This window comes from Python bivittatus, unplaced genomic scaffold (assembly GCF_059951505.1).
Source record: "Python bivittatus isolate LINGU-HERP-01145 unplaced genomic scaffold, Pbiv_v1 ctg000610_np1212, whole genome shotgun sequence".
Lineage (NCBI taxonomy): Eukaryota > Metazoa > Chordata > Lepidosauria > Squamata > Pythonidae > Python > Python bivittatus.
The window spans coordinates 42,054,068-42,078,773 of NW_028277088.1; the positions used below are offsets into that span (position 1 = coordinate 42,054,068).

Consider the following 24,706-nt stretch of genomic DNA (forward strand, 5'->3'; position numbering starts at 1 on the left):
CGTACAGCAATAAATAGAGACTACTATTGCTTAGAATTTGGCTTATCCTTACAAAATCATGAAAATGCAGATTTCAGGTTATGCTCAAGACAACAAGTAGAACTAGCTAAGGTGTCATGCTTGGAAGCGGCACACACATATTTATAAAAAGGCCGGGCAGCTATTATAGCAACACAGACACTCTCATAAGACTCTTGGCAACTGACACTCATTCCCCATTAGCAAGGAATGGAAGGCACCAACCCCCCTCACTCACTGCAAAAAACAAAACAAAACAAAACCACCACCACCACACCTGGCAGTATCATGAGCCAACTCCATACATATCTTTTCTCCAGCACTATGTAGCCTCAGTCAAAATTGTAACTTAGAAGGCATAAGCTCACAGGGAATCAGGAAAGCCTGAGTCACAGTAGACAGCAACAATATTACACAGACAATGCCTATGCAAACAGGCAAGACCACCAGCTGGATACTACTCTCAGAATAGCACCTTCCTCCTGATTTTGTATGACTTCTTTTTCCTATTGTTTGAACATATAGCTAGTCTCTCCAATATTTATAATTGCAAATTATCTAATGGAAGTTACTGTAACTTCACTAGGATCAGAATCAGCCATCTAGTATGAAGTTGCACTGGAATACAAATTCCAACAGAATATTATACTATGGCAGTTAATAAATGTTTGTATAACATACTGAAGTTATTGGGACAGCCTGAGCATGATTCTGTGAGATAAATGTTTAAAAAACATTTGCATTTCAATGTGTTTGTGTATTTATAAAAACTGTGTATGACTACCCTCCTCCCCCTATTAAGTTCCCATTATACTATCTGTATTAATAATTTGCTTTTGTACACATCTGTTTTGCAGAACCAGAACTACCTCCTTAGGCTTCAATATATTTGTATATCTCCTACAGAACAATTGAACATGTTCTGAAAACTGGGGGAGATCATGGACGAATTTCCTAGTTTTTATACTTTTTTTCATTATCCCATGAAAGAACAAAGATGCTAGATACCGGGACTGTGCAGCACTTAAAATCTGATTACCAAAAAGTGCACCTGCTAATCTTGGGAAAACAAACAGGTATTTATGATGTTGCAGATAGGTGCCACGTTCACATTCCTGTGCATTCCAAAATGCTGTTTGGAGATCAAATCCATAACCCTACTAAATACTGAAATTAGATTGTTTTATTTACCGTATTTAACCAATATAAAATCAACCCATGCTAAAGCAGATACAAGGAAATTAGGATTTATACTGGATCATACCGAGGCTTACTCCAGCCAAGATTCTTCACACAATAGTTACCAGATGCTTACTGGAAGCCCACAAGCAAGGCATAACCTTAGTAGCATCTCTTACTCATGTTCTTCAGCAACTGATCTTTAAGTGTGTATTGACTCTGGCAGTGAAATTGATACAGATCCATCATGATAAGCAGTCAATGATAAAAGTTTTTGTTTCAAGATATATTGAAGCTTTATGTCCCAAAATATTTTCCAATATGCTTTTCTAGAAATAATTTGAGTATTAATCTGATCTAAATTAGAATGGTCTTATTTATCTTCACAAATTTTGCTAATGGCAAATATTAGATAATATTAAATGGCACAAATACTAGCTAATAAAGTAGACCCTTCAAATTGCAAAAGAGTATGAAAGTTAAATAAAGTCCTTAAATATTAGAAACTCATAAAAACCTGAACATTAAAATCATGGAGAACTCTACAATAAGCAGATGAACAAGAATACTACTTGTCTCTGCTGACAATATCAATTTCATTAATAGTCTGATTACATTGTTAGAAATAGTTTTTTTAAAAAAATAAAGACATAAACTGCATTTGACAGTTTAAAGAAAGCATTTGCTCTCCAGCGGAACTAAATTATTGTCCCTGCAATGTTCCGTAGAGAGAAGATACAACTTATAAGGCACTGAGTTTATATTATAACTGACAGTCTTCCCTAAGGCATGGCTGGACATCTCAACTCTCCACACACTGGTATCTTATTCACGAACAGGTTTACTCGACAGAATGCTCACAAATACGACTCAGCTAGATTATAGATTAGAATGAAGACAGCTAAAGGATTTCCAGATGCCAGTAAAAAGTATTTTATTTTTGGCCTAATTATTCTTTTACTAGGGGGATACTCTATGTATACTGGTCAACTGATATCACTAAACAAGCTAGTTGGAACTGAGAGCACAGGGTGTTCATGAGACAAAAATGTTTTGTTTTAAACCCAAAAGAAACTTGGAAGTCCTGCCCAACTATTCTGCATGGACTATGATTCGGCAGAATTGAAATTGGAAATGTTTATTATTCTGGGTTTCAGCTGAGACAAAATTCAAGGCTGAGTAGGTTAAGGCTGCTGCACCTGGTCCCTCTGTTCCCTATACAACTACAAGCCTGGATATGGGCCTGCCCATGAATCTTCCCAGCATCTTCTTTCCTCTTCAGTCACTGCCAATGTCCTTAATTTCAAGTGCATGATATCCAACTGATCCATGTTTATTTACCCATCATACAAGCACATTTCCTGTTCGGAAAAATCAGGGGGCAGGTAGACTATTGGATGTATCATGCTGGAAGCCAACAACACTGGTAGAGCAGTATGGAGAAAAGAAAGGCATTGGGAAAATTGGGGGAATGGGACTCCACCAATGTCCTCAAATTCAAGCATGGCACATCCAATCAGCCTGTCCCCCAAACTTTCTTAGCACTTTCCTTTCCATATCTTCACTTATAGGAGGTTGGAAAGGTGGGCCAGTTGGATATGCCATGCTTGAAATGGAGGACATCAACAATGCCTATATGGAGGTAAAGAAAAGGCAGCACTTGGGAGATTGGTTGGGTGGGAAGGTATATAGCCAATGCTCCCAGCACTTACCTCCATGCCACCAGCACTGATGTTCTTGCCTCCAAGCATGGCATATGTCATTAGTCTACACACCACACCTTTCTCTACCTTCCCTCATTCAGTTACTGCCAATGTCCTCATCTTCAAGTGAAGTATATCCAACCGCTCCACCTGCCACCTCTCCAATCTTCTCAATGCTGTCCTTTCCTAGCAAAGCTCAAGGGGCAAGCAGGTTGGTTGAATATGCCTTGCTGGAAGTATAGACGCTGGCAGCAGCAATGGAAAGGAAAGGAAGGCTCAGGAAAGATGTAGAGATAGGAGATACATTGTCCAAAGTCCACAGCTTTTTTTTTGTTTCACCAAAATCAACATGTATGCTTTGGGCCAGGTGTGGACCACCCAGAAATTGTTATTCTGTATGAAATGACCATAGTATTATTTATACATACACACATACATATATGTACCTATCAAGCCTTTCCTTCCTGTCTTTATGAGTCAAGAGAAATTTGGCTGTTCTCTTCATGGCCTTCTGATCAGGAGGCACCTGTTCAAGGCTGACATGACAATTCTGTCTCAGCTAGGAACTGTGGCTTCCTGCCTTTCCAAGTTCATCCCTTATGCCAAATGGCAAGACAAAGCATGACACATTTTAAAACGGAATTAGGCTAAACATCTCCCCCAAATAATTTTTCTAGAATTACATTATGTTTTATTTTTAATCCTACCTGAAGGAATGTCAACAGCCTGGTCTCCAAGTATGGGAGAAGGGATAACTAAACTAAACTAAACTATTGTTAGAGTACAGTATATTAAGAATTCCAGATGGCACAAAAGAGCAATTAATTCACTCCAAAACACTGCAGCTCTGATATTTTTAGTCCCAATCGATACTGTAAATTACACCAAGGAATTTCATGTATTTTTAAAAAACATATACATTTTTATAGTTTCTTAACAATTTTAAATTGCCAATTAATAGCTAAAATAAACAACTGCATACTAAGTTCAAAGTTAATACACATTCACTTTCATTGCTAGGAAGCATGGCCTCTTTAGTTATGTTCCTTACCGATCTATCTAAAATAATGAGTTTAATTTCAATTTCTTCCTCCACTTTGGAGCAACTATGATTCCGTGCCATCATTTCAGCTTTGGACAACTAAGTCAGTTTTTTTTCTTGAAACACCAGAGTTGCAATATCCAAGTCTCTGCTATACAGACAAATGAAAAGTACGGATCCCTACTGATGTGATTACTTATGGTATAAACATTTATTTATGTACACACACATTCCAATTTTCAATTCACATTGTTTGTGCATTCATTAATAAGCCCAAAAATAAATCACATTTCTCCCATAGAAATCTGGGGAGACTTATTTTTTCTTCAGATCCTACGTTCATGGTAACTTTGTTTTCCACTATGTGCTCAAAAGCTATTTAAAAGCACCAATCCCATGAGAACACAATAATCCAGAAGTATAGTTTATCAGGGAATCCACCTGAGGCTGAAAGTTAATAATGCCCCGAAGTACACAGCATCATAAAATTAGAAGACAAATGTTTTCTACCCAGCCAACTGCAGTGAACTAGCAAGCATAAACTGGAGCTTTCACTGATAAACCCTATTTATGGATTACCGTGCCATCTAAACTTGCTCACTCAGTAGTAGATATATTTAAGTATATCTGAGCCAGGGCAGAAAAAATACTACAGATACAGTAACAGAATAATTTTAAAAACTGAAGCTAAGAAATATACCTCTTTCACAATGCAGCAACAGAGAAGCTCAGCTCAGGGAAAATTACTCAATTTTACAGCAAACAAAATAAATACAACCATGAAACAATTAAAACAGCTGAAGTACAGCCTTTGTAAGAAAGTTTTAGAAAAACTAATTGATGGTATTGGAGAGGCTATACTTCTCCAGATCTCTTCTCTTTTAGTCAGCAGAAATGTAACAGATGTGATGGCTGATCATAGTGACTTAAAATACACATACCTTTACAGAGCCACTGGGGTCAATTTTGATTAGAGAAGTATCTAGAGGGAACTTTATCACTTTTTCCACATATTCTCATGTTCAACTCTGCTTTGTCTAATCAATAGCTATTGTGTACTTTCTCTATACAGCATAGAAAAAAAGGGTAAAATAATTTTATTGCAGTTATCCATAGAGGTGTACCAGAAGATCCAACAGATTCCTATTTCAGCTTTCTGTGAACATTAATTCCTTAATACATTAGTTTTATCCTTTGTTTTTAGTTGCTGAGAATGTTGCTGGCTGATGTCACTAGTTTTAGAAAATATGCCTTACTTTTGTTTTATAAATTTAATTTCTATTTTTAAAACCTCAGTTGTTGGACAGTGCAGAAAAAAGGAGTCCTTACTTTAATATATCATAATCTTATTTTTAAAAATGTAAGAGTAATAGATATTCATAGTGCATTTTGTTTCCTACACAATAGCCCCAATTTACTGAACTTTGTGAACACACTATATAAATTACAGAAAGAAAAAACAAGAAAACAGTGTCATAAATTACAGCCACCTGCATTCACTTTAAGTAACTGCACTATCTAGATGTAACTTCCCTGATAACTCTGTTTTAGTTTTTGAAATAAGCTATTTGGGTTCTTACTATTTCTTTTTGGCAGGGGGGAGGAGAAGAAACTCACAGAAATCTGTTCACAATTCACTTCAGTATTGCTGCCTTAGCAACTGAAGTACAAATGTTACCTAACTGATCTTTTAATATGCATGCAACACCAAAGTCATTTGGATGCTAGCCAGAACAGTCATCGTGGCCAGACTAATCTGGGAATTGTTTCAACAGTTCATCTCCCCAATGTATAAAAACAAATGAAATTTTAATACAAACAAAAAGGAAAAAACTCAAAATGGCAATATTCTACTTTTTACTTACAACTGTATGTTGCTCTTCCTTCAGTTCAAACAGCATACTTGATCACTTCCATTTCATCATTAAAGTGGCCCCTGTTGCCAGGTGGGCTAAATAACTAAAGAGACCAAAGTCACCCAATATGCTTCATGACTGAGTAGAGAAACAGTTTTGACACTTTTAACTACAACAACATGCAAAGTTCTAGAAAACCATAACAAAAGGATGAAAATACCATACACACGCTCATCTACAGTGCATTCGGAAAGTATTCAGACCACCTTCACTTTTTTCAATTTTGTTATGTTGATACATACAATTGTTCAAATTCATTTTTTTTCTCATTAATCTACACTCAGTACCCCATAATGACAAAATGAAAACAGAAATTTAGAAGTGTCTGTAAATTTATTAAAAAGGAAAAACTGAAATATCACATTGGCATAAGTATTCATACCCTTTACTCGATACTTTGTTGAAGCACCTTTGGCAGCAATTACAGCCTGGAGTCTTTTTCAGTATGATGCGACAAGCTTTGCATACCTGGATTGGGGGATTTTCTGCCATTCTTCTTTGCAAATCCTCTCAAGCTCAGTCAGGTTGGATGGGGACCGTTGGTGGACAGCCATTTTCAGGTCTCTCCAGAGATGTTCAATAGGGTTCAAGTCAGGGCTTTGGCTGGGCCACTCTAGGACATTCACAGAGTCGTCCCTAAGCCATTCCTGTGTTGTCTTGGCTGTGTGCTTAGGATCATTGTCATGTTGGAAGGTGAACCTTTGGCCCAGTCTGAGGTCCTGAGCGCTGTGGAACAGGTATACATTGAGGATATCTCTGTACTTTGCTCCATTCAGCTTTCCCTCAACCCTGACCAGTCTTCCAGTACCTGCTGCTGAAAAACACCCCCACAGCATGATGCTGCCACTGCCATGCTTCACTGTTGGGATGGTATTGAGCAGGTGATGAGCAGTGCCTGGTTTCCTCCAGACATAATGTTTAGAATTGAGGCCAAACAGTTCAATCTTGGTTTCATCAGACCAGAGAATCTTGTTCCTCACAGTCAGAGTCCTTCAGGTGCTTTTTTGCAAACTCCAAGTGGGCTTTCATGTGTTTTGCACTGAGGAGAGGCTTCCGTCTAGCCACTGCCAGAAAGCCCAGATCGGTGGAGGGCTGAAGTGATGGTTGTCCTTCTGGAACTTTGTCCCATCTCCACACAGGATCTCTGGAGCTCAGTCAGAGTGACCATTTGGTTCTTGGTCACCTCTCTTATGAAGGCTCTTCTCCCCCGATTGCTCAGTTTGGCTGGGCAACCAGCTCTTGGAAGAGTCCTGGTTGTACCAAACTTCTTCCATTTCAGAATTATGGAGGCCACTGTGCTCTTGGGAACCTTCAGTGCAGCAATTTTTTTGTAGCCTTCCCCAGATCTGTGCCTTACAATAATCTTGTCTCTGAGCTCTGCAGGCAGTTCCTTTGACCTCATGGCTTTTGCTCTGATACAGTATGCATTGTCAGCTGTGAGGTCTTCTATAGAGAGGTGTGTGCCTTCCCAAACCATGTCCAATCAATTTAATTTACCACAGGTGGACTCCAATCAAGGTGTAGAAACAGCTCAGCAATGTTCAAGAGAAATGGGAGGCACCTGAGCTAAATTTCAAGTGTTGTTGCAAAGACTCTGAATACTTATACCAATGTGATAGTTCAGTTTTTTCTTTTTAATAAATTTACAGACATTTCTAAAATTCTGTTTTCATTTTGTCATTATGGGGTACTGAGCGTAGATTAATGAGGAAAAAAAATGAATTTGAATAATTGTAATATCAGGCTGCAACATAATAAAATTGAAAAAAGCGAAGGTGATCTGAATACTTTCCGAATGCACTGTAGATCACATGAAGTAATAGCTTATATGCCATAGCAACCCAAAAGGGGTGCATTTTCTTTGAGCAATATTTCATACCTGATCAGTATCCACATCTGAAAGGAGTTGTGCCTGCAAAATGCCCAGCTGATCCCAGTAATGTTATTTTTAATTAGTTTTTTGGAGAATTACAAGTGCTTCCATGTGAAAAGCTGGCATTCACTCTCTTGTCATCGTTTTTGTTTGAGACATTCTCAGGAATGAAAGACAGAGGACAGATGGAAGCTTTGAAATGCTTCTAGCCATTCCAAAAAGAAACAACTAAACAAAGTATTACTGCTTGATAAAGGGAGGCTTGAGTATAGTAATGGGGTAAACCAGAAGACTTTATTGGAACAAGAACAAATGGGTGACAAAAACTAAGGGATGAGAGCAATGGGAAGGGACAGGAACAATGCAGAGTAACCCAACAGGGGTAGAAAGCAGAAAGCGATCAAGTAAATAAAAGCAGGAGCTGATCAGAAAGACAGAAATGAATGCTCTGAGAGTGTGGTTCAGTGTTAACCAGTTTAGGGTTTGATTCTGAATGAACATTCAGATCCTGAATGATGGAGAGCTGTTTGTTTAAGGGTGACAGGTTTATGTTTTGGGATTCAGACCACACAGAAAGCTTGTCTTCTTCGGAAACAAGTCCAATTCCAGCCACAAAGCACTCAGAAGAGTTGTCATTTTCTGAACTGCCAGCTCCAGGGAGGTATGATACACATGATTGACTCTCAGCATTGTAAATATGCTGAGCAAGTTATTATAAACCTTGTGCTAGTGTTTGAAACAGCAATGGCTTCACCTTTGGTTCTAGCTTTATCCATCATTAGCAAGCACTTCTACCAAAAACATAATTAGCAAACATCTCAAAAGGAATGAGGATATGTCAAGTTTAACCTGAATTATTAAAAGATGTGAAATAAGCCCTACTTCTTTCATTTTTCTTAAAAAATTAAAAACATGAAAAAGCACACTGGCAAGACTGAGTGGCTTTGGGTTTTGCACCCCTCTGGTTCTAGGATTTTACCATCTTTGGTTCTGGATAGGGTTGCATTGCCCCAAATAGACCCTGTGCACAATTTGGGGGTCCTCCTGGACTCATGACTCCTGCTCAAAGAGCAGGTGGCAGTTGTGGCTAGGAGGGCCTTTGCACAACTTTGTATTATGCACCAGTTGTGTCCATTCCTAGATCAGAGGGACCTACTCATGGTCACTTATGCCCTGGTCACCTCCTGGTTAGACTACTGCAATGCGCTCTACATGAGGCTGCCCTTGAAGAGTATCTGGAAACTTCAGCTAGTGCAAAATCCAGCAGCGCAAGCAGTTATGTGTGTTTCTAGTATAACACACGAAACACCTCTGCTTCATGAGCTGTGTTGGTTACCAGTTTGTTTCCGGGTCCAATTCAAGGTGCTGGTGTTGACCTTTAAAGGTCTTCATGGCATGGGGCCAGGCTATCTGAGGGATGGCCACTCCCCAATTTCATCTGCCTGTCCTACCAGATCTAACAGAGAGGGTATGTTACAGGTTCTGTTGCCTAGGGAGCTACATTTGGCAGGCCTCAGGCAGCTGGCCTTTTCTGTGGCACCTGTGCTGTGGAATCTTCTCCCGTGAGGTGACGTCGACCTCGTCATTCTTCCAGAAGTCCCTTAAGATTTGGTTATGCCAGCAGGCCTGGGGACCCCAGGGGATGGGGGAATTAGTGAGATGGCTCCCTTATTTTTAACATCCTTTTATTCTGTTGTTTTTTTTTGCTTTTTATATTTTTAATGTATTTACTGACTGTTTTTAGCTTTGTTATACACCGCCTAGAATCACCTGTGGTGAGGTGGGCAGCTATATGAATTGGTTTAATAAAATAAATACATAAATACATAAAACCAATTACAGACATATTATATAAGTGAATGTTGAAAAGTTAGTTGCTCAAGTAGCAAATTAATACATGTCTACAAATAGGCACAGTTTTAAAGAAATCCCAAAAGAAAAAAAAATGTATATCCAAAACAGTACATAATACAGTGGAACCTCAGGTTACGAACGCCTCTGTTAATGAACTTTTTGGATTATGACCAGCTCTGGCCGCAAAAATTACGGGTTGCGAACTCGCCTCGGGTTATGAACCGGATCCGCGGCCATTTTCCCTGCTGCCACACAGTTGCAGCTTCCTGTGGGCGAGATCGCAGTAGCAAGGAGACGTTTGGTGAGGCTTGTGGTGTGTTTTGTGGCGTTTTGGAAGGTTTTTGGTGTGCTTGTCAGCATGGCAATTTCATTTCCGGAGGGTTATGCAGCGCAGGAAAAAACAACTGACTTTAGACAGGTTTTTCCCCAGAACTGAGCCTGCAGCTAAGAGGCAAAGAAGAGAGGAAACCCGTGAAGGAGATCTCCCCGATGTCCTTTTGGAGAGGGACTCTCCCTCCAAACAATAACTGCCTCCCCACCCCATTCTCCTTCTTCATACTGTGCTGTACTGTACTTTTTTTTCATGTTTTTGTGGTTTAAAAATAAAATGCATATGTTTCAGAACGGATTAACCGTATTTACATTGAACCTTATGGGGAAATTTGCCTCGGGTTGCGACCAACTCGAGTTGCGACCAGAGTCACGGAACGGATTAAGTTCGTAACCCGAGGTACCACTGTATACAAGGAACTGCTAGAGAAGAAGCCACATCTAGACAAGCTTGAGCTAGTTAAAAGCAGCCCTCCACTCATTACAAAGGTGAACTTTAGTAGCTCATGAATTGCTTCAAGATCATGTATCAGCAAGCACTCTAAGAAACTGTTGTAATTACATCTAAAATGCTGTTTGCACATATTGGGGCACTGTTTTATTAATAACATATGATATTTACATCCTAAATAAAAAAACCTTAACTTTTGAGTTGTAAATACTTTTTTCTGAGAGCTCAAGGTTGCATATATCAGGGTCTCTTCCAAAAGTGGTGAATGATTGGGCCAAAGTCATCCAGTGAGTTGCAATGTTATCAAACTGACTGAAAAATGTAATAGCAACAAACCAGAAAAGTGCTTTTCTACTATACAAAGCTGATGGCATTTTGAAAATTACTGTTTTGTAACAGGCCCTTATGAACTATTTAGATGTAGATGGAAAAAGATGGTATAGAGTTAGTATAATCTCCATATAAAATTAACAGATTGCTCAGAACAAAAACATTTTATTAATTTTCATTACTATAGATGGGATGAGAGACTTGCACATAATGAGAATTCCCACGCACCATTTGGCTTATATGTAATGTATAATTTGTTTTTTATAATTTGTAATTTTGAGCTCCCACTGTATTTTTTAAAACATTTTTTTGAGACTAGTGCATCTATTTTAATTCAAGGTAGATATATATAATAAATGCAGACACTCATGTATAAATTTAAATGTATAAAAAGAAGGTAACACAGCTTAAAATCCAACATTTTGTTCACTTATTTGCTTCTAGAGAGACTATAGGCACCAATACAATAGTTATTGAAACAGCCAACCTTTAGGAGGCTTTCCTTCTAATAAACAACACTTGAACACAGTGGCTAGGTTCATACATTACTCAAAGGCATGATTTAACCATAGTTAATTCACAGTTGGTTTAATTCACACAAGCAATAAATAATTATTTACAACTCAAATTTGCACACCATACTAAATCAAGTAAGCTACTTTACTGCTTAATACAATATGTAAACTCAACCATTAGGGAACACATAGTAGAAAAGGTATGTAATAAGATTTCCAGGCCAGACACTGCACAATACTAACATATTAATAATGACCAATCACTGTGCTGGTTATTTTATTTTTAAAAACTTAAGAGGCATACTGAGCTGGTAACAGCAATATGCTGAGATTTAAGAGGATTCAAGATATTTTCTGAAACACAGTTCCAGTGCTGACTCAAACAAGTATTCTTCCCAAAACTTCCACAGGAAGATTTTATTCATTTCACCGTATCACCTTGCCAGAAAAAAGCAAGCAAACATCTCACACCATCCTCTTCCTAGAGTGCAGCCTAATCATACAGACATCTCATAGAATACAGTACTCAGCTCAGCCAAAGATCTTGCATATGCAATCACTACTAAAAGCAATGGAGACCACTAGAAAAGCTAAAACTATTATAAAACAAAGCTAGTACAAAATTCAGTCTATTTCCATAAGAATTCAAAACCAATGTTACAAGTTCTATTGCATTTTAAAAGCCAGTGTTGTACTAAGGCTGAAATTCTATGTACACTTAGTGGATTCTACTGAACTATACTGGCTGCAAGACTGCACAAATAAGTTTCCATCCTTGACTATTCACCCCATTTTCAATTCTCTATACTTTATATAAAGTCTGCTACTACGGTTGTTCTTATCCCATCTGAATGCTTTTGCTTATTAAATTTTTGTTTCACATTAATAAAGTTAATGCAACTCTTACATTACAGAACATTTTCAGAATGAACAATTCATTAACCTAAGCTAAGAACAAATTTCTTCTCTTTTCTAAGCCAATACTTAAACAGAGTCTTTGGTCAGATTTAAAATACATGCATAGACAGAAAGAATATTATTCAGTTAAATCCTAATTATATAAGTATCAGGCAAGAGAGGTTATAGACTGTCCTTTTTTAAAGCAAAAGTTAAGAAAGAAACTAATTCAAATCCGCTCAATCTGGAACATTCTTAGTAATTGTTTCCAGAAGAACCAAATAAAAAGTATAGACAAACCAACATCTATCATCATTGTAATATTGTGTCCAGTGTGATTTTGATAAAGAAGTGTCCTACCCTGCAAAAATGGTTCAATATTCCTTACATGATATTAGCAATTAAAATCCACCCAAGGCTTTGCCACTTTAAGGGGGAAAAAATTCTAGTAATAAGTAGGATTCCTCAGTACAAAAGCACTTGTTGATCATTACATCCCAGTGGTGTCATTGGTTTCTGTCAGGTATCACAGTATCACAGTGAAAAAAGCACACAGGAAGTGATCTACTGTAGCATATACAATGGTAATCTATGAGAGCAAGAGAACAGCAGCTCTAAAGTACATGTATAAAGCTACCAACTTTAATAATGTAACTCCAAGCCTGGGCACTTAAAAAGTGTTGTGCTCCGTTGGACTTGTTTGGGAGTAATGACTACAATCTTACTTTGAATAGATATGCAGACTACAAACCTACCCAGCTGTACAGTACTTAACGGGAGGCTCAACCCTCTGAACATAGTGTAGCTTAACCTTGTTAAACAGCGAGGCTGTAGCCAATAGTACTCGCAGCTCTACTTTCTACAATGGAAACTTTGCTGTTATCTGTCACGTGGAATATCGCTCTTCCACCTGGAGGAGACTGGCAGTCCTAAGATCAAAACCATGAAGAGTCTGGCCGTCGTCCTAAATCTGTTCATCGGGGATACAGATTTCACCCACCCAACATTTGGAGATTTAACAATAAACATTTTCCCCTTTTCCTTCTCCCGACATTTTCAGGGAGCCCCAAACACTACTCTCTCCCACCAAGAACTTTAGTTCCCCACTCCCACAGGCCCCTTTCACTATGGCCGGGCGGGAATATTTACCTCCGAAAAGATGAGGCGAAAGGTGCGCGGGCAACGAACCGATAACCAGCCGGGGTCCTCCGCTGCTCCCGCCGGGTCCTCCTGCGCCGCCACCCGCCGCAGCTCGTTCCCGCCCCCCTTCCTCGGGAGTGCTGCTGACCGAGTCCTGGGAGCCATAGAGGCCGCTGCTGTTGGGGATGTTGAAGGCAGAATGCGCCGCTCGAGTCCCGGAGGCGGTTGGCCCACCCAGGGACCTGCTCCTGGGCGCTGCCAAAGGGGGAGCCGCCGTCGCCGCTCCGCCGCTCGTGGGGGAGCCGGAGGCCGCGTGGTGCGCTCCCGGCGCCAGGTGCGTGTACCTCCCCGCTCCGCCTATCGGCCGCCCGCCCGTCCCGTTAACGCCGCCACTGCTGCTGCTGGACGGCAAGTCCCCTCCGGAGTAAGCCCGCGTTCGGCCATTGGCGGCCGCCGGGCCGCTCTGCTTGGCACCCATGGTCCTTCCTTCGCCACCGCCTCCTCTTTCTTCTTCCTCCTCCTGCGGCTCCTCTCAGTGGGACCCGCGGCCGGGGCGGAGTAGAGAACGAAGCGTCCGCCACTCGTCCTTCCAGCCCGAGCGCCAAAGAAGCAGCAGAAAGCGGTGGTTCAGCTAGCGGCCCCGGGGCTGCGAGGGCGCTTCCACCTCTGCGGGACCCTGGAAGCAGCGATGGGGGAGGCTCCGGCAGCTATCGCCGCGGCGCGGAGTGACGGCGCCGCTGCAGCTGCGGCTTGAGAGCTCAGCCCCGCCGTTTCCGCCATCCTTCTGTCGCTTCTCCCTTCCCGCCGACAGGAGAGCGAGCGAAGCGGCCGCGACCGGCCACTCGCCTGAGAGGCCGCTTCCCCGCCTCGGCCCGATTCCCCCGCGCTCACTCAAGTGCGAGGCGAGGGGGCGGCACCGCTGCGCAGCCGCTTCGCTTGCTTGCTCGCTCTTTCTACCGCCGTGTCGCCATAATGGCGGGAGGGAGGGCGGGAGATGGGGGAAACTCCGGCCGCCTCCTGCTCCGCCCTCTGCCAGTCCCGGAGGTAGCGCACCCGGCACTTTCCGACGGGTGGGGTAAGAAGGCAGGTTGACGCGCGCTTCGGTTCTTGGGATGAGGTAAACGCCAGGCCATCCGACTCGCGCGTATTCCGCTTCGCGCGCTCTCTGGGCAAGCCTTCGGGACGATCTTATGCTTTGAAACCGCTGCAGGCAGAAGTTCAGCGGGCGAAGCTTTCTTCGGTGCAGAACGGGGCTAGTTCAGTTTCTGCCTGGCAGTGGCCGTTACAGGCGGGAGAAGAAACCCAAAAGGCCTCTACTGTGCTGTATTGGAAACGCGTTAGATAGCGGAAAGAATCTGTCAATCAATCTCCTGTTCACCCGCGAGCCTTGAGCGGGTTAATCGTATCAGCCCAAACGCGTTCAAGGGGTTAAGCTTTGATGGGGAGGAAAGAGAAAGGGTGCAGCACATAACTCCTGCTCCGGGAAACGTATCCCGGTTCTAAATTGGAAAATAAAGCGGCTGGTGTTCGGTGCTATTTTGTCCTGATCGTAATCATTAGAAAGAGGAGTGAAATGCAGCCTACATAAATTTAAAGGAGCACTTACTTTATACCGGGCTTTACCTGGTCCGGTGCACTTCCAAAGTGTTGGGATTACAATTCCCAGAATTCCAAACGCATATTAGCATGCTGCCTGGGAATTCTGGGAGTTAGGATTAGAACATTTCTGGAGGACTCCAGAGTGGAAAAAGCTTTATAACAGCTGCTGGGAAATATTCTGGCAATTGGAAGCTTCTCTTCTTGTTATTGCTGCTTTTTTGTTTATTGGAAGCAGTGTGTATGGTAGTGATGTCACTCTCACTGAGATTTCCTTTGGTGGAGAGATTTAGTGTGGTGGAGGGGATCAGTGTTGTCTTGTACTCCTGATTTTAGTTGTGTTTTGAAACCTGGCTGATTTCTGGAGTTCCTGCATTGAATAGCATAAGTTTAAAAAGTAAGGCTCTTTCAAATTTTCTGAAGTTTTATAAGAGTGAGTGAAATTCAGAATTTCCAATGTACTGAATACCAAACAGAAAGCTGTTATATTTTCCAGTGAATGTGTACTGATAATAAGCTGTACTGCACATAACTCTGCAGGAAGTTATGTGGCTGTGTGTGAAAGGCTTGAGATTGAAGCTGTTGATTTAGGAAGTTTATAACTAACCTCTGTACTTTCTTTTTAGTAATACATAATTTTAGTATTAAGTGACTTGAAAGTTTTTTGTAGCTACAGTTTTTATAAAGTAGGTTTCACAGCAAACAAATTTGTCTTTGAACATCTCAAAAGCATAGCAAATAAATCTCCTGCAAAGTTATCCTAATGGGGGTATGACATTTCAGTTTTACTGCTTGATAATGTGTCTTGAGTCATTGTGAAAGTTATTACATAGCTTAATTAAAAATTAAACGCTGCACTTCCCTATTAGCTAGCTGTACTGCAAAATCCAAGTGATATATCCTGAAATGGAAACATCAGCACTGATAGACTGAGTGGGTTGCCTTTTGTTCATTCTGGCTTTCCAGACAAATTGTGTGTACATCTTTTATGCCTTCTCCCACAGCATTTAGATATGAAATCCAATGACACTTTATAATTAAGTCATTATAAACCTTTCTCTGTGAGAAGGGGATAGCACCTCCAACTGTCTGTCTCAAAAGATATTCCATAATGAAAAAAAGTAACAGCTGCACTGTTCACATGATGCTTGATAGGGGCTTCCAACTGGGCTTCTGGGTCTTAAAAGATATACTAGCTTTCTTGCAAATATTTCCTTATGTTTGGCATCTGCAATAAAATACTATCCACTACAAATTGCTTGCCTTTCATTCTATACATATCTATTTGGAAACAGAGGCTAAAAAACATCTCAGTAAGACTCTAGCTTTGTCCCCATTGTGGCTATCTTTATTAAGCTAACATCACAATAAAACTATTTTCTCTAAAATGTATAAACTGAATATGCACATGTAGAAAATCTTGCCAATTTTCTTTCTACCAGTTTTGATTATTTCCCGTGTTCAGGTTTTCAGCCCCAGATAATGGAATTAATTATTTGTGGCACATCTTTTTAATATTCAGGGTCTTCCAATTTTCCAGGGAAGGAAGCAACTATATTGAATCAAAATAGCAAGTAAGTAGATGTAATACTTTGTTCTGCATGATTAAGATATCCCTCAAATCCCTCCAAGGAATCTAAAACTTTCTTAAAATAGTTTGAAATGGTTAGGACGAAGTTGTTTTATGTAATATATATAATGGAATATATTTTGTCCTGAAAAATATTGTGTTTAATCACCAAGATACAAACCAATACAGATCATTGAGAGACCACTCACAGACTTTGTAAAATGAGTCAAGCTCGATTTAAAGAAGTCTTTATCTTTGTCTCATCCAGTGGAGGTAGCAGCCAAAATGGAGCAAACTTTCCACTGCACTGGCAATAATGTAAGCTTAGGACTGCTCAGTTAGTTTTTATTTATTATTATTTTATTTACTATTAGATTTATATGCTGCCTTTACTGTGTACAACTAAGGCAGTGTACATAATGCTTTTGCATCCTGTTTCCCCCACAACAACAAACCTGTAAGATGGGTTGGGCTTTCATGCTTAAGGAAGGACTTGAGCCAGCTTTCATACTTAAGGGAGAACTTGAACTCACAGTCTCCTGGTTTCTAGTCCAATACCTTAGTGTAGAGGACAGAGGGAATAACCTTGAGGGACAGGAGGAAGAGCCACTGTCAATACACCAGTCAGATAAAAGAGGACTGAATGAATGATAAAAGAGGCAGGGATGTCTCAGAGAAGCCCCTCCCTAGTTCTCACAAAGATAAAGGAAGGAAGAGGGGAAACATATTCAGACTTGCAAGATTCTCTTACTACTGTATAGCTTTACAGTAAAAGTAGTACTTGACCTATATGACATTGGATTCCTAGTCAGATCTTCCTTGAAGGACTGACACTTAACCATAATACTAAACAGCCATGTGAAAGTTTAAAGAGGTAACTATATTTTTGTATAGTGTAGATTCCAGAAAAAAATGATAAAATGAAATGGAAGGATAAAAAAGGTACAATACTAAATCTATCCAGTACAATTCTTTTTTAGAATTAACAACAAAGCATATTTGGCAAATGTTAGTTTACACTTATCGCAGAACTGAATGAAAATTCTCCTAAGGTTTTAAAAACATGTACGTTTAATCAATTTTATAACTATGCCATTAAGAGTAATCAACTTTGGCTTTTTGATCACAACAGCTTATGTAGTTTTAGATATGTGTCAGTGTCTTATAAAATGCCATGATAGATAATAACAGAAATAAAACAAGTCAAAGCCTATATTCAATACAGTACTGGCTGTTAATTTAATACAAATCACTAGCAACATTCTGTTTTTTTTTTAATGGAACAGCAATATGCATTTCTGAGAATCTTAGCTTTTATTGTGTCAAATTTCTAACTATCATTGCAGGGTGACCTGGCAAAACCATGTTATTTGCAGAAGGGGACATATGAAAGTATTTTTAGTGATAAAAATAGAGATAAGAATAGCTAACTAAGAAGATTTGTGAACAAAGCATTTCTAACTCTTCTGAAATTGACTCATTTGTTTTACCAGAACTGGGTGGCATAGCTGAAATCATCAGAGGGATCTTTCTGATTGGTCAAGCGCTTGAATTTGGTTTTCTGTTTTCAACTCTTTAAGAGAAACAGCAAGATGCAATCATACTTCCAAACATAGCTAGATTTATAGATCATGCTGATTTATGGCTTGATTATTTTTGATTTAGCACACATGCCCATTATATGAACCCAGATTATTATGGCTTGTTCAAAAACTAAAGTTTAAAAATCCTGTCTTAGCAATATATGTGAATGCTGCCAGGGTTGAATAGAAACAAAAACAATGGGATTGAGATTTGTTTTGGGGCAGCAATCTGTTGATACCAAAGAAATACCAAAACAGCACCCAAGATAGCTCATGCATGCAATACGTAGTAGAATCTGAGCAAAAGTTCTAAGCACATATTTATAAAAGTAAAATCTGTTATATCAGAAGTATATATTTTCCTAACACTTGTTTATTTATCACAAAGATACCAAGTTTTAAGAAATATATAGGCTAAGGCTATAAAAACTATGGACATTTCATAGAATTAATCTACTCTGCAACTGTCTCTGCTCCCCCGCCCCATCCATACACACTATTTTCCTAGGAACAGGGGAACCCTTGGAAATAATAGATGTTTTGAAGGGCTACAACTCTGTAAGGAATAGGTAGACATTTTCTCTTCTCAAAATCTTTCCATCCTGCTTTCCCACCTATATACAGTAATACCTCGGTTCACGAATGCTTCTGTTCACGAACAATTCGGTTCACGAACAGCACCATTCGCAAAATTTTGCTTCCGTTCGCGAACTCCACATCGGGTGACGAACAGGATCCGTGGCCATTTTCCCTGCTGTGACACGTGGTCGTGGCTTCCTGTAGGCGAGGAGGACTCTACCACCTCCCCACCCGCCTCCCCACCCGCCTTCCTGTCCTCCACGCCAGAAGTCGCCTCAAGCAAGGTTAGTGTTCTCTCTCTTCATACTGTACTATACTTTGTTTCATATTTTTGTGGTTTAAAAAAAAAATACATATGGTTCAGAACGGATTAACCATATTTACATTGAACCTTATGGGAAAATTTGATTTGGTTGGCAACCAAAATCGGTTGGCGACCACATTCGTAGGGGTCAGAACGGATTAACTGTATTTATATTGAACCTTATGGGAAAATTTGATTCGGTTCACGACCAATTCAGTTCGTGACCAGAGTCGTGGAACGAATTAAGTTCGTGAACCGAGGTACCACTGTATAAGCTACTTATTTTAACTTATGAGCCTCGCCCATTTATAAGGAATAAGTGGAGGAGTAATTTAGGATCTAAGCTTATTGTTATTCCTATTTATATTAATTATATATATGTATATGTATTTGTAAACGGCTTTTGCTGGAATTTGACCATTTGAGTTGGAGAAAACTTTGAATTAATGTTTGCATATTCATCTCTTTATGTCACTTTTAGGAGAGAAAAGGTTGTTGAGAATGGTAGATGGTTAAACCAAAAATAGCAAAATTATTACACCAAGATGCTACTGGAAGATGACAAAAATTCAAAATACATGTTTATTAATTACTAGACATCATTATTGCAAATCTTTTCTTTCATTTTTGAGGAAAGAGTACAATATACTAACCCACACTGACACCTAGTGAAACAGCTTTGGACAGTTCTGTGCTCAATTTGATCTGGAAACAAACATGTATTAGATCTGCCATCTTCAAAGAGAAATGCAGTAGCTGGACTAATTCAGCAGTAATCTTATTTGCTCAGAGACATGAAAAGAAAGGGTATGCTGAGTTAATGTTGTAATATCCTGTTTAATTGGTTTTTAGAGTTGATGAATACTTTTTTTATATTTAACTTGGGTAAAAATATTGAGTATTTTGGAACTTCATATGAAACTGCAAAATAAATCATAGTAATAGGAACACCTATTTGCATATATTTTTCTGACTTAGTTATCTTATACTTTGCATTTTAAATATTGACAATTTACTACTTTTCTGAAATTCATGAAGACCAGCCAAAAATATCCTTTTGCTTTAGATCATTCTGAAGAACTTCTATTATATGAAGAGTATATTCTGCAAAAGTCTGCCATTGAGAACAGTCTCATCAGTTTTCTGAAATCTGCTAAATAAATTATAGTACATTATTGCAATAAAGTCGGTAAAAGCTTATATAGTCTCAAGCTAATATTTTGGTCCTAAACATATTTTGGAGCTTCATCCTATAGCAATAAATTTCACTGTCTTGTATACAAACTGGTACATTCTGGACTAGTTTGAACATAATGCTGAGCTTTAATTATCTGTAGACACGTTACAATTCTGTCTTCTCTTGACTCCTCCAATGTAGCTGTATCATGGGGATCAGAAGGGAGAAAATGTTTTTGCAATTAAACTAATTACTGTTTCTTCCATCCAGATCAGGAACTGCATTTATCTTTAAGCAAACTTGAACCAGAAATCATAATTTGTTTGTGGTTCGTTTGGAAAAGACATCCTTAAAGTAGTTATCCCAGTTCGTGCAAAATGATAAACTATTCAATTTTATTACAATACAGACATGCCAGAAGAAGGCAGAAAAGGGATGAATGCATGGGTCCAAGGCTTATTCTCATAATATCAAACCATAAGAGACTTTATTTCATGCCCAAAGGCCAAATGCAGTGAGTAAGAAGCTGCACGTGCATATGCACAAACATGCATGCAAACCGATGCTATCCATGCATATGTACAAAGTGTTTGGCTGCTGGAATGGAAAAGAATAGAGTCCCATTCCCTCACAGAGAGGGACTGACTTCCTCTTGTACCAGGAAGCATCCATCTGGCCAATGACTATGGTATTCATCAACAGCATTAGAAAGGTAGCCATTGTTAATAGTCGTGGAGCAGTACATTTGGTGGCAGAGATTCATTGCTCCTTCCTTCCCATTGATTTTCATACAGCTGAGATTTCTGGTGGCACAGTTGATACTAAAGCCTGGCAAAGGGGGCACAGTTCTCAGCATCCAGGCAGACTGATAGGCCGGGGGGGTGGGGATTGTAGTCAGTGTTGCTGCCATTTGTGCTAAAAGATGGCTCAGCATTATATTTGAAACACCTCTCAAAGTGTATCCAAGTTGAAAATCACACACCAAATGGTTATTTGAACTGATATACAATTATATAAAGTGCAGTGTTGATTATTTCCAAGAATGCTGAAGTCTGCATGTTTAATAGTTAATTTTATAGGCATCTGTTCCTAAAAGCAGAGTGTCCCTTGCCCTTATTAAAATTCTTCAACATATTTACAGAACAGAAGGTTGGTACTATGTATAGGTCTTTAATTACTGAAAGATTCCAAGATTTGAGATTGATATAATTTAGTAGCATCTGATGTATCAGAGGAAGACCATTATTCTGTGGTATACTGCAAAATATGTAATTGCTTTCTTTTATAGGAAGTTCTCTAGAAAAACCTTCGTAGAGTACAATTTACGCATGAAATGGTAATTGGGATTGTGAGAAGCACTACCGATCTCCATACACTGATCAGTGTTTCTACTTAGACTTTCTGTTCTAGTCGTAGGTGCACAGATTCTGCCTATACAGTCTGTGCAAATAAGCTAATCAGCTATAAAGATCAGAGAGTGAAACCAGGAACTTTAATTCCATTTTCTACCTCTCTCTCACACACGGCACACTGAGTATATACAAGGTTTTATTTATTGCACAACTCTAGTTTTCATTATCAGATATAATCCTCTTAGTCCTAGATACTGCAAATGTTGGTCTGATGAATTGGCATTATAATGTAATTGTTGTTTTTTCCCCTCTATAAAAGAAGAATACCCATACACACTCCCCCATACACACTCAAGCCCCATACACACTCAGTCATAATCTTTAGAAAAGGTTTATTTATTTATTTAGTCAGTCAGTCATTTATTCATTAGGTTTACTTCCTGTTTTTCTTCAGGAACTCAATGCAGCAGATATAGTGCTTTCTGGATTTCTCAACTAACACTCATCAAATCAATTTTATCCTCTCAGATAAGTGGAAAATCTCAAGAGGTTTCCACTGCAGAATAATTCCAGCAGTGATGAACAGGTGTACCTTATTATACCTAGGTGCAGGACATCTTTCCTAAGCCTTTATCCTTCCTGCCCTAACTCTTTTGGCACTCCATCAGCTTAATCAAAGTTATAGAATCAATGTGAGGGCAGTTAGAATCAAGCCAGATTAAAAGTTACTTTCAGTTTGTTCAAAAAACTTCTTCTATTACAAGACAAAAGATTTGCAAAATAAGTCTAATAAAGTTTGATCTGCAATCCTCTTGTTGCATGCTATTGTTTACATTATTCTGGATGAAAGAGTTCTAGAAATCTATAGTTCCATTGTAATATTTGTTTTATCAATGGAGATGTAATTGGGTCTCTTTCATCAGATCCCTGGAAAAAGAATTTGCACCTCAGAGGACTTTACCTTACACAATTCAGACTCCTGTCCATTTTTATTTTATATCTTTATACTTTTAAACTGAGTAACTATCCAAACTGATTGTTCTCATATATCCTCTGTCAAGAACCTGTTTCAAATTACATCCCTGATTTGTAGATAAATTGTGCATAGAAAGTATCAGCCACAATGATTAAGCTTCTGTGTTATTTTCTTGTTGCATCCTGAATTTTAATCAATAGTTGAAAGTAGAAGCATAGCTATGGATCCAGCAATATCAAGATATAGCAAGCTAATAAAAATACCAAAGGCAGGATTTATTAATTGTGGACAAATGCAGCCACAATCCAAAATTAAATTTCATTGTTATTCTTAGCGATTCCTCTCTGACAGAGTTGCAGCTCAGGTTACGACAGTAATTATATTATGGATTTTTAGTCAAACAATGAAAATGAAAGAAAATTTTTAATTGGCTAAAGCTGATCAGGAGCATGAAGATTACTTCTATGTCATATCTTTACAACAGTGGCTGCAAGTCATTCTGTGGTATCCAAGATACAGGTATGATTTATATAGATTTCTGCCTTTAAGAACAAAACAGGCTCCACTGGCTTGCTGTTTGAGTGTACATCTATTCAACAGATGCCAACAACTTGACTGGTTTAAGCCCTGTACTACAGTATACAGTGCATTGTAGATGTAAATTGTATATCGTTTTAATGTGTGAATCATGATTCAGGACACGATGCTGAGATGATCTTAAAGTGAGAAGCAGAATCAGGTGGAGCATTCCTGATTCTTGTCTGGCCAAAACTAAAAATAACAAAATTAGGTGCAGAAAGACAACTCTCTTCCCCTCCTGCCACTGATTCAGCATCATGGCTCCCCATAAAGGAATATTACCAAAGTAACCTCTCCATATTGCCATGCCTTGCAATGTCTCATTTTAGGCATAAAAGAAAACTGAGGACCAAGCCACACACTCATATACTCCTATTTCCTGTACATGAAGCATAGCAGTGTTCAGCTTGATATAAGCTGGATCCCTATGATGTCAATAATAATAGTGACTGGTTTAAACTACAATTTGAGAACAGGCCAAATGTGTTTTCAATTTGCTTGTTCTCATGAAAAACAGGAAATACCCCAAAGCTAATATGGTATTTATATTGCTATGTATAAGAATGCAGAATATATGAATATGGCTCCTTTACACCTCATGTGTAATTGTTTGTACAAACTCCATTTTACTGAGAGAAATAAGGAGATTAAGAAAAGAAAGAAAAGAAAAAGGAGCTAAATATAGGCAACATACCAGGGAAACAGTAAAAGCATATGCACCTTAGTTTAGTTCCTCTTTCCTGATTTGCTAGACTACACTGCTGACCTTGTAGGAGGTTTTTATGCAGCCACTTCCTCTTTCTCTGAGGCCTTTAGCTAAAAATCCTAGTTTCAGAAAATTAGTGTCACGCTATAGATGCTGTCCTTAAGTATTCCAAGAGATGTACACAAAATCAAATAAAAAGAATACAAAAAACTTTTATTGAAACTACTATTTAGAAAAAAAACCCCAAACCTTATTTTCTGGTCATTTATTCTGTGCAAAGCTATAGCTACATCCTCAGTTCTATTCACTTCATATACTGAACACAGACTCTGATCATACAAGACAAACAGCTACATCAGTGTTGTCCAAACTTGGCCACTTTAAGATGAGTGGACTTCTGGGGAATTCTGGGAGTTGAAGTCCACCTATCTTAAAATGGCCAAGGTTGAGAAACACTGAGCTATGCTATTATTGGGCAGCCTAATACACACACACACACACACACACACACACACACACACACACGTAAGTACAGCTATAGTTGAATTGCTTGGCACTGAAGTGGAAAGCCAACTAATAAGAGTTATTTGGAGGATCATATGGTGAAAGAAAGATTTAAAAAGCTTCCCTACATTCTTCTACATTAACTTTCACAGAACTAAAGGACTATTCCAACATTCTTCTTACGAAGCCTGAAGGGAGTCCTTTCACTGCTTGCAGCCAGGAACTCTTTGAAATTTGCATGGCATACGACACTAAACCATCTGCATCGCTCTGTCACTCCAGCAAGGTTTTGTTGTTTGGGTGACTTGCTATTTGGAGTGTGTCAGTTATGCACTGTCAAAAAAAAAAAAAAAAAAGACAAAGGAAGATACTGATTTGCATTGAATGCATGCATATGTGTACAGTATTATAGATTTTTAAAGAGACATCCTCTCTTAATTGTAGTCATACTCAATCTCTCCAGAAAGCAAAGTTACCCCCAAACGGGCAGGACTAGAGCAGCAGCAGATAACAGGAGCATTGTGTCATACAC

The 24,706-nt window shown here is 39.1% G+C and overlaps 1 protein-coding gene and 1 long non-coding RNA gene across 3 annotated transcripts in view; one reads left to right on the forward strand and one right to left on the reverse strand.

Moving 5' to 3' along the window:
* The window catches only part of ZNRF2 (zinc and ring finger 2), a 62,248-nt gene extending 48,029 nt beyond the window's left edge, over nucleotides 1-14,219 (reverse strand). The window contains exon 1 of the mRNA XM_007437818.4: nucleotides 13,258-14,219. Coding sequence (XP_007437880.2) covers nucleotides 13,258-13,726 — 469 coding nt within the window. The 5' untranslated portion in view covers nucleotides 13,727-14,219. The remainder of the gene's footprint in view (nucleotides 1-13,257) is intronic.
* Nucleotides 14,220-14,275: 56 nt separating this feature from the next.
* The window catches only part of LOC148214606 (uncharacterized), a 30,524-nt gene continuing 20,093 nt past the window's right edge, over nucleotides 14,276-24,706 (forward strand). The window contains exon 1 of one of the 2 annotated variants that reach the window (XR_015797944.1): nucleotides 14,276-14,584. This is a non-coding gene — a long non-coding RNA (uncharacterized LOC148214606). Of the gene's footprint in view, nucleotides 16,419-24,706 lie in introns of both variants that reach the window. The other variant, XR_015797943.1, reaches the window with a different exon arrangement.